The sequence below is a fragment of the Neovison vison genome, chromosome 6 (assembly GCF_020171115.1).
Source record: "Neovison vison isolate M4711 chromosome 6, ASM_NN_V1, whole genome shotgun sequence".
In the NCBI taxonomy this organism is placed as follows: Eukaryota; Metazoa; Chordata; class Mammalia; order Carnivora; family Mustelidae; genus Neogale; species Neogale vison.
In genome coordinates this window covers 2,022,964-2,033,035 of record NC_058096.1, presented here as the reverse complement: position 1 = coordinate 2,033,035, position 10,072 = coordinate 2,022,964, and the positions used below count along the sequence as shown (strand labels likewise).

Sequence of the window (10,072 nt, the reverse complement as noted above, 5' to 3'; positions counted from 1 at the left end):
CGCCCAAGCCCCTCCTCGGCTCCAGCCGTTTCCTGTCCTGTTACTGCCGCCTCCCCGGGTCTCTGTGCCGAGGGCGGCCCCGGGCAGCGCTCACACCCGCGGCAGGCACGGCCCTGCGTCCACCGGCCGGGCGCCCGCAGCCCGGGGCCGCCGCGGGGACCGCTTAGCATCGTGAACAGCTGCCGCACTTGGAAATGCGGTAGATTAGGGGAGTCTCCCGCGAACTGACTCCTGGGAAACACCTAGAGGGGTTCAACGGAGGACCCCCTGCGAGTGCCCGGAGGGACCCTCCCGGGCCTGCCGGCAACGATCTTGCGCGGGGAGGGCGACTGCGCAGGCGCGGCCCCGCCTACCGGCGCGCTCGCGGGACGGCGGCCGGGCCGACTGCGCAGGCGCGGGGCACGCTGGTTACGCGCGGGGCACGCTGGTTACGCGCGGGGCTCTGTGACCGCGTGACCCCGCGACCCGTGTCCCCGCGCAGTCATGGCGGCGGTCAGGGTCTTGGTGGCCTCCAGGCTACGCGCGGCCTCCGCGTTCGCGCCACTTCACGCGTCCACGCCACGCGCGGCCCTCCACGGCTCGGCGCCGCGCCCGGGGGCCAGGGTCGCGCTGGTGAGCGGACGCCGGCGGGCGGGGCTGGGGGCGGGGCTACCGCCGAGGCCGGCCCCCTAAGTCCCCTCCGCACCCCTCCACTCCCCCCAGGTCGTGTCCCCAACCTCCCCGCTGCACCCCTCCATCCCGCGAGGCCGGCCCCCTGCTCTCCCCCAGGCCAGCCCCCTAACTCCCCCCCTGCACCCCTCCACCCCCTAGGTCGTGCCCCCAGCCTCCCCGCCGCACCCCTCCACCCCCAGGCCGGGCCCCCTGCTCTCCCCCAGGCCAGCCCCCTAACTGCCCCCCCTGCACCCCTCCACCCCCTAGGTCGTGCCCCCAGCCTCCCCGCAACACCCCTCTACCTCCCAGGCCAGGCCCCCTGCTCTCCCCCAGGCCGGCCCCTAATCTCTCTGCTGCTGCTCCCCCTGCTCCCCCAGAAAAGGCTCCCTAGCCCCTCAGCCACGCCCTCTCTGGGTTGGGCCCCCAGGCTCCTCCCTTAACCCCCTACCCCACCCCTGCGCAGCCCTCACCTCTGTCTGTCCAGGGTCAGTTCCCTTCTCTGCTCTGAGCCTGCCCTTCTTCACACAAACACACACACACACACACACACGCCCCCCGCCCGCCCCCAGGGTAGCGGCTTCCAGGTGGACTCCCCCCTGACCCCCGCTCCCCCGCAGGTGCTGTCTGGATGTGGAGTCTACGATGGGACTGAGCTCCACGAGGCCTCAGCGTAAGCCCTCAGGGACGGTTGCCTTTTCCTGAACCATTTGGGGACCCCTCGTCTAGACAGGCAGAAACCAGTGAGCCGGGAAGTGAGGGGCAGGGAGCCCCTCGAGTCTGTGGTCTTGTGCCCCAGAGATAAGCAGGGAGCACTTCTGGTGCCCTGTTAGCGCCCGCTGCTTCCCTCCGAGGCCCTGGGGCGTGGGCGTCCTCCTTCTGGCTCTCCCTGGCTCTCCGGGTGAGCCGCCCGCCTCGGCCCGCGTCTTTGGTGGGACCCGTTAGCCGTCGTTCGTCCTTCTCTTACTTGAGTGAAAAGGTTTCTGTGCACGCGAGCACTAGGGCTTGTGGGCCTGGAGCAGGTTGGAGGAGAGTTAGCACGTGGCTGGGGAGCATGTCCCTCCCGGGTGCGGGGCCACAGGGAACCCCCAGGAGCCCGAGCCCCCCCCAGCCTGCGCCTGCCCTCCCATCCAGTGTGGGCACCGGCCCGCAGTGGACTTCGGCGTGTGCAGAGCTGGTGGGCAGTAGAGAGCCAGGAGAGCTTCCAGATGGGGGCTCGGGGCTGCGGCACGGGAGCACGGGGTAGCGGGTGGACACGGAGCCGAGTGCGGAGAGCCCTGCAGGTTACAAGGAGCCGAGCCCGAGTGACGGGTGCTGGCCCTACCGGCTCACGCCGCCGGCTCTGAAGGGGGGACAGTGAGAGCTCCAGGCCTGGAACAGAGCAGCCCTCGGGGAGACCTGGACGTCTCTCCCCCCGCCCTCTGGCCATGACGGGAAGGGGGGGGCAGAGTGGGACTCGAACCTCCTGTCCTGACCGAAGCCCGACTCAGCCCTCCCGTCCTGCGTCGATCGTCTGTGGGAGGAAGAGCACCCAAAGCATTCTGGGAACCTAGACTTCCAGGCTGGGACCGGCCCTGTCGCCCGTCCCCTGCACCCCGGTTTGTAGAGGGAGCTGGGGGACCAGCTGGGCTCTCCAGGCTGATTCAGTGGCAGCGAATCTGAACTGTGGACGTGGGGGTCCTTGGCCTGCCGGCCGTAGCCCTGCGGGAAGGCCGTGTGACGGTAGCCGCCATAAGGGGTGTGTACGGGGCCCTCTGTGGGGCACTGCCCGTGCACGCGGAGTGACAGGCAGCGCCAGGTCGGCCGTGTCTCAGAATCTGTCTCCTTCTCTCCCACGCAGGGTGTTGGTCCACCTGAGCCGTGGCGGGGCCAAGGTCCAGATCTTCGCTCCTGACATCCCTCAGATGCACGTGGTCGACCACACCAAGGGGCAGCCTTCCGAGAGCGAGACCAGGTGTGGGTCCCTCCCCAAGTCCTGCGCGTGGACCAGGACGTGCTGGAAGCTGCCCGAGACCCCGTGGGCTTGGTTGCGTGGTTCCGGCCACGAATCTGGCTGCGTTCCGGGCTGTCCTGCGACGGTGCCATGGTGGCACTCGTTACCCTCTACCGCTTGCCGGAAGTCCTCCTGCCTGGCTTTCGTGATCCCCTGCCCTGTGATCAGCGTGGACTCCTGCCTCCTGCCCCTGGCTGGGCCCCAGTCTCCGAGCATCTCTGTCCTCGAGGCCCGTGCAGTCTTGGCACACGCTGAGGTCCCTCTGGCCCTCCCGTCTTGCTCCGGCTGCAGGGTCCAGCCAGGGACAGTGCGGTCTCCTGCTGGGGCAGGCCCTGGCTTGCTTCCCTCCGCTTCTGCGGTACCTGGACCTTCCCACGCCTGCTTTCCTCAGGCCCCAGGGCTAAGCCGGCCAGCTGCTGCGTGGGGCAGGGCCGTTTTTCTAGACGCCGACCTTGAGCACCTGCGTGTTTGCTCGTGGGCCGGCCTCCCGCAAGCCCGGCTCTGCTCTCCACACCCTGACGCTACTTCAGGTCTCTGTTCTCTCCCAGGAACGTCCTGACCGAGTCTGCGAGGATCGCCCGCGGCAAGATCACCGACCTGGCCCGGCTCAGCGCGGCCGATCACGATGCCGCCATCTTCCCTGGAGGCTTCGGGGCCGCTAAGAACCTGTGAGTGCTGGAGGGCCGTGGGGGACGGGGCGTGGGGTCCCAGAGGCCGCTCGGAGCTGCTCTGTCGGGGGCCCCAGTGTTACGTCAGCAGGACGCAGGTTTTTCTCTCACTTCTTGCTGGGTGTTCCCGGCACCGGCCGCCGCGGAGTGGGGGCGGTGGGGGCTTCCTCTGATCAGCGACGGTGCCGGCCGGGCTGGTCCCATCAGGACCTGTGTCCCCGCACGTGTTCCTCACGGACATCGCCGCCTCACGGGCCTGTTGGCAGGGAAGCCGCTGTCCCCACGGGCTGTGCGGAGGCTGGTCTGACGGGGGGAAGGGAGCCCTTCCTCATTTTGTTCTCCGGTCGTTGCCATGGTAGCCGGAGCACAAGCTGTCACCACGTCGGCGTGACGTCCCTTGGGTTTCAGGTCCTGTTTCTGTTCCCGTTTCTCCACCTGTCTCTGCGTGCCTCACGGAAGTGCTCTATGCTGGCCGCGTCGCCCCGGCTCGTCCCTTCCGAGGCAGCCCCCCTGCGGCTGGCGTGGGAGGACAGGAAGCAGCTGTGTCGCCTGCTTTGGGGTCAGACGGGGACCCTGGTGGGGGTAACAGCCTGGGCTCGGTGGGTTTCAGTGGAAACCCCGCAGGCTGGGCTCCACAGGGAGCATCTCCCTGGGTCGCAGACGAGCCGGCTGCTGTGGCCCACGGCCAGGCGCCCCGACAGCGTGGCTGGCTGTGAGCTCGGGCAGCCAGCCCCCCACTCCGCCCCCCACTCCGCCTCCCGCTCCCCGTCCTGTCCCAGACCAGGGGGGTGCAGGGTGCTGCCGGGACCCTCCCGCACAGCCTCGGCCCGCGAGCGCCTGCTGGGTTTCCTTGCTGTGCCGTCCGGTCTCCTCCCGAAGGTGCCCGCCCACCGTGCCTCCTGCGGCGGCTCCTCTTCTGCCCATCCTCCTCCCGCTGCCCCGTGGGGTCTCCCCGCTGCCCTGTGGGGTCTCCCCGCCTGCCCCGGCGCCCTTCTCTGACGTCCGCCAGGAATTCTGTTTGTATCTGGACTGCAGACCTCCCCACTTCTTGATCTGCCGGCTGCCTGCCCCAGGCTCGCACCACAGTGTCCTGTCGACATTCTGTCACCTGGACGGTCCCCCGTCAGCCCCGCCTCCGTCTGGACGCCTTGTGTGCAGGGTGTGGGGTGGGGCGGGGAGCGAGCCTGGGACCCTCGTGAGCACCGCCTCCTGCACCCTGTTTGGTTGGTTGGTGGGCGCTGTCCCCCTGCAGCAGTGTCCTGGCTCGCGGTGTCCCGGTGCCCTGCACCCAGAGGTGAGGGGCACAGGCAGTTAGAGACCCTGAGGTGTTTCGACGCCTCATGGCTCCCCTCGGCCTGCAGACACCTCAACGGCTCTGTCCAGGTCCCAAGCCTCTGTCCCGCCCGTGAGGCCGGTTCCCACAGTGCCGCCTCCTCTGGGAGCCCTGCCTCACCTCACGTCCGCTCCATCCTCCACATGCCGGCTCTCGGGGGAGCGGCCCTCGTCCCCATCGCCTGCACGCGCACCGGGCAGAAGCTGGCAGGGAACGGCCTCCGTAAGCTTCACTCTGCCAGGCCCTGGGGCTTTTCCTGGGGATGAGCCTGCACTCTGACCATTGCCCACCTCTCCCCCGCAGCTCGGGTGAGGGCGCTTTCGGACTGTGCTGGGGCTGTGCCCGTGGCACGGCTGATGACCACACACGGTTAGCCTAGAAGCGGAGGAGGGAGGTGAGCAGGTTGTTGGCAGATCTTTGCCCTGCGTTCCAGGGAGCCGCGGCCTTGGGTCAGCGCCCCCGTCTGTGAACTCACTCCTCCCCTGGGCAGGCTAGGGCTTCAGGTCTCCTGCCCCATTCGTCCCGGCCGTTCCAGAAGAAATGTCAGCTTGGTGGGGTTGGCACCCTTCGCCACGGCTGCCGGTTGGGGTTGGGCCGTGTGCACGCAGCGAGGGGCTGCAGGTGAGCTCGCCGGGGACAGAAGTTCTTGCTGTTGGGAGCCTCGGGCCCATCCCTGCCCTGGTTGCCCCTCCACGTGTACTTCCAAGAGGTCTCCGTGTGGTTGTGTTAAGTCTGACCGGGGCGCCGGGCTGGCGTGGTTGGGCGAGTGTCCAGCACTTGGCTTCGGCTCAGGCTGTGATCCCAGGGTTGTGAGCGGGAGCTCCGCGCACGTGGGTCTGCTGGACGTTCCTTCTCTCTGTTCTCCGCTCTGCGCGCACGCACATGTTCTCGCTTTCTAAGGTAACGTCTTCTTTTTTAAAAAAAGGAAAGTGTAACCAGTTGGAGACCTGCTAAGCGTCTTGTTCTGTATGTGTCACAGACGGTGGCTTGTTGGTGGCCCATTAAGCATCTCATGGCTGCACGTACAGACCCCGTTGGGCAGACGCCCCAACTCGGATGGACACGCGTGGTTTCCAGGCCTCACGTCTGGGCTGCTACTAGCTTCTGGGGGAGATAGTTGATGTGTATTAAAGCGGGACGCGTGATAGCTCGGCCACGCGGGCACACCCTGAGACGGTCAGGCCGCAGGTGCGTTCCCGGGCCGGAGGTGTGCACACGTGTGTACCAGGGAGCCAGAGCGGGGCTCCTGGAGAGTGGGCGTGCTTTTCGGCTCACCAGTTGCCTCCCAGAGAGGTGCTGGCGCGCAGGCGGTGGGCAGGGAGGCCATCCAGACCCCCGAGCCGCGCCTGCCCCGGTGAGAGGCGCGGGGTCCTGTCCTCTAACCCGCGCGTCTTCCTCGTGCGTGGATGGCGGGTCACGGCTTTCAGGCCCGCAGCATGTCCTGCTCCTCCTTGGCTTACGAAGCCGACCTCTGAGGACTCAGTGCCCAGCCCGCAGCCTGGGCACCTGCCGGCTCTGGTTTTCCTGGGGACCGGCCTCCCCGCCTCACCTCTCTGCCGCCCCCTCCCTCGCTGGGCTCGAAGAAGCAGAAAAAGTAACGTATGTGATTGCCTGAAAAATGCTCACGCACGTGACCTGCTCGTCTCGGGAGCTGGGGAGTTAGCGCAGCTGCGCGGCCGTCTCCCAGGTGGGGGGTCGGGGCCCCGGGCAGGCCGACCCCCGGCTGTGAGAGCTGAGCCGCCTCTTCTCGTGGTAGGAGCACGTTCGCCGCTGATGGGAAGGACTGCAAGGTCCACGGGGACGTGGAGCGGGTCCTGAAGGAGTTCCACGCGGCCGGCAAGCCCATCGGGTAGGTTGGGGCGGGGGGGGGGGGGGGCTGCGCGGTCCTCAAGGCCGTTTTCACTCGGGGCTCGTGGTGGTTACAGGCGCCTTCCCGCTGGGAACATCCCGCGGTCCTGGTAACTCGTTCTGCTGACTTCCCAGGAAGGAGAGCTTCTAGAAGACTCCCCCGTCAGTCCTTCCCCGACCCCCGGCTTTGCCAGCACCTCCTCCCCTCACCGGGCGTCTGCCGTCCCGTCCCCGCTCCGGGCCGGCTGGGGCTCCTTGGCCCAGCGCCCTCCCCTGCCCTGGGGCAGCGTTCAAGGTGCACCCAAACTCCCGCAGGCCGCGGCGTCCCGGACCGGAGCTCGCCAGGCGGGCTGCACCGGCCCCGGCTTGTCGGCACGAGTGTGCCGGCGTGTGTGGGTGGTGCAGGTCCGCGGGTGCGAGAAGCGCCCGGGAGCCCCGCCGGATGCACTGAATGCGGGTGGGATGAGGGAGCGCGCCAGCCTCTGCGGCTGCGTGAGCGGGGTCCCGTGATGACGGTCCCCACGCAGGTCACTTGCCTGAAGTCCTGCCAGTCACGGCACGGGACCCCTCCTCACGGAAGGCTCTGGCCTCGGGTCCGTAGGCTGGCCGCCCATGGGCTTGGAGGACGCCGTGCTGGGCCACCCGGGAGTGGGGGGCGGCGCTGCCCCCTGCCTCTCCTCTCCTGGGATGCCAGCCCTGGAGTAGCTTCCGCTCATGTGGCTGAGCGCCGGGGACGACCCTGTATCACAAGTGCTGGCGGGAGCTGGGGGCCCGATGGCTGTGCCGCCTCGCTTGGGTGCCTGAGCGGTGCCAGCGAGGGCCTCTGGCACGGCCCGAGAGCAGGGCGGGCGGCTGTGCCAACAGCTCCAGGGCTGACGGCCGCACTGCTGGCCCGTGTGTCCCGTGCCCCGGCTGCCAGGCTGGGGACATGGGCGCTTCAGGACGCCAGTTCTGATGGCCTTCTGCCTTCTTGGTGGCTGAGGGAGATTTTCTCCCACGCGTTTCTAGCGCGTTTTAGGCGTGACGTTTGCGAAGGAGCACGAGTATGTTGGCGTCCCTCTCACAGCTCACCGGAGCAGCCTGGGGACAGAGCCCTGTGGCCTGCACGGGAGCCCCGACAGGCCGTGCTGACTGTGAGCTGGGCAGGGGCAGCCCGGCCTGCAGCCACACAGTGGTGCCACGTGGGCGGGCCCGGGCCGGGGTCTGGCGCTTCGGGTCAGTGGGGCCTCCTGGTGGGAGCACAGCCTCAGAGGAGCCCCGGGGAGCGCCCAGAGTGAACCACAAGCCTCGGACACCCTGGGAACGGCCCGGTGGGTGTAGCGGGGCTCGGGGCTCTCACGGCAGGGGTCCTTGGCTGCCGTGGTGCCGGGCACACTCGCTGGCCCGCTGAGACCGCTTCTCACACCCTCTGCGGAGAGGACGTCTCTGGGACGTCCGTGCCCCGGGGCAGCTGCTGCTGCGTGAAAAGCCACCCGGAACCCAGGTTGAAGTCCCCTGCTGCCTTCTGAGAGCCCTTCTCTGCGGCCCCCACGGCGGGCGGCCGGTGCCCACGGGCCCTCTGCTGCCGGGGCTGCAGCGCGTGGGGCAGTGAGCGGAGCTCCCCTCGCCGCGACCCTCCCCGCTCCGTGGGCCCAGCGGCCGCTGCTGGGCTCCTGGGGTCGGTCCCGCCCCGGGCCTGCGTGCGCACGTGTAGCCCGAGCCCGCCCTGTCCTGCTTTCCAGCTTGTGCTGCATCGCGCCCGTCCTCGCCGCCAAAGTGCTCCGTGGCGTGGAGGTCACCGTGGGCCACGAGCAGGAGGAAGGCGGCAGGTGGCCCTACGCAGGGACCGCGGAAGCCATCAAAGCGCTGGGCGCCAAGCACTGCGTGAAGGGAGTGACCATATCCTTTCCGGCAGCGGGGGGGCAGCAGCGTGTGGTGCGGGGGCCCGTCCTCTGACCCTGGGGACTGACGCAGGCACGCAGCATCGAACTAGGGTCTGTGCTGCTGGGGCCTCTGGGGACCCGTGCATGACGGGCGTCACACCTGCTGCCGTGGCGTGCCCAGGCCTGGAGCCCCACGGGGCCACCTGGTCAGCCGAGTGCACGGCCTCAGGCTCCATGGGGTCAGGTTTCTGGGCGGGGGTGGGGGGAGCAGGCGTCCTGGGGTCGGGGGGAGGCTGCAGTGGAAGACGGACGGGGGAGCTGCCTGGTTGGCTGGACGCTCCCTGGGCACCGTGGACGGGGAGCCATCCCACGTGGCCTCGTGGGATGCTGGTCCTCCTGTGGGTGCCTGGTACTGTGCGCACAGAGCCTCGGGCCACAGGCCGACCGTGTTCCAGCTCCACGGCTGGACCCAGACTCTCCACGTGGGCCAGGGTTGAGGAGCAGAGCGGCACGGTGTCCCCTGGGGTTTTGGAGACACCGTGTCCCTCTGGGCGTCTGTCTCAAAGCTGCCTTTCTCTCCTTGTGGGCGGTTTCCGGTGCGGCGCTCTCTCTCCCCCCTGTGCAAAGGGGGGCAGAGCCCACAGCCGTCCGGGTGGGCTGGCCACGCGGCCTTGGGGTTGGGCGCAGGAGGGCACATGTTGTTAGCATGGGACAGGCCCAGGCCTGTGCCTGCTGTGTCCGGGTGACCAGGACAGGAATGTGGCTCATGTAGAGGGAGGTCCCGGGTTGGCCTGTTGCTGTGGGTGAGCTCTGCCCTCGGTACACTTCTGCCCGCTGCAGGTTGGTGTGGGGCGGCAGGGGCCGGGCTGGACGCGTCGCGCCTGCGATCCCCTAGTCCTTGCTGGGTGACATGTTTCCATAACTTCCGTGCACGAAGCTCACGTGGACCAGAAGAACAAGGTGGTCACGACCCCGGCCTTCATGTGCGAGACGGAGCTCCACCACATCCACGACGGGATCGGGGCCATGGTGAAGAAGGTGCTGGAACTCTGTCGGAAGTGACCGTGCCGCCGGCCTGCGTCCTCCACCAGGTGGAGCTCATGGCCCGTGTGCCCTGCCCTGGCTGCGGGCAGGGATCCACTTGTAGGCACCTCTGCCCCTGGAGGAGGCATCCTGGGGCTCAGGCTGGTCGGTCTCCCATGTGACCGGAGAGTGACGCGGGGCCTGCTGGTTCAGGAAGAGAATTCGGGAGACGTCGCCCCACTGTGTTCCGTGCGGCCTTGGGATGCTTGGTACTTGGGAGGGAAGAATTGTTTTGAGTTTATGAATCTAGTAGTTAGGAAATTGAATTATCACGCTTACTGGTAACTGGAAGTTCTGTAACCCAGAGTAAACGTGAACTAAAACGGAAACGGGTCGGGTCGCGTTGAGGCCGGGGAGGATAAGCTCTTTCCCAGACAGACACTCTGCCGGCTCACGTGACTGACGCCTTCTGAAGCTGGCGTGGGCGGCGGACGCGAGGGTCCTTGCTTTCCAGGAAGGAAAGGAAGTTGCGGACGCGCGGCCCGTGTGGTCAGCCGGCGGGGTGGGGACTGTCGAGTCAGTCCCAGGCTGCGGGCAGCAGCCGATGTGAGGTGGTAGAGAAGGCGCAGGGAGGCGTCCGGTGGCAGCACCGGCTGGCGGCCCGTGTCGTGTGTGTGCTTCGGTCTGGGGAGGGACA

At 68.2% G+C, this 10,072-nt stretch overlaps 1 protein-coding gene across 1 annotated transcript; it reads left to right on the top strand.

The window, feature by feature from the left end:
- The first annotated feature begins 426 nt into the window (after positions 1 to 426).
- Positions 427 to 9,764, top strand: GATD3 (glutamine amidotransferase class 1 domain containing 3). Its single transcript, XM_044250823.1, has 7 exons — positions 427 to 612; positions 1,269 to 1,321; positions 2,489 to 2,602; positions 3,190 to 3,309; positions 6,399 to 6,491; positions 8,212 to 8,368; positions 9,286 to 9,764. Exons 1-7 carry the CDS (start codon positions 484 to 486, stop codon positions 9,412 to 9,414), a joined length of 795 nt encoding a protein of 264 aa, XP_044106758.1. The 5' UTR covers positions 427 to 483; the 3' UTR covers positions 9,415 to 9,764.
- Positions 9,765 to 10,072: the final 308 nt, after the last annotated feature.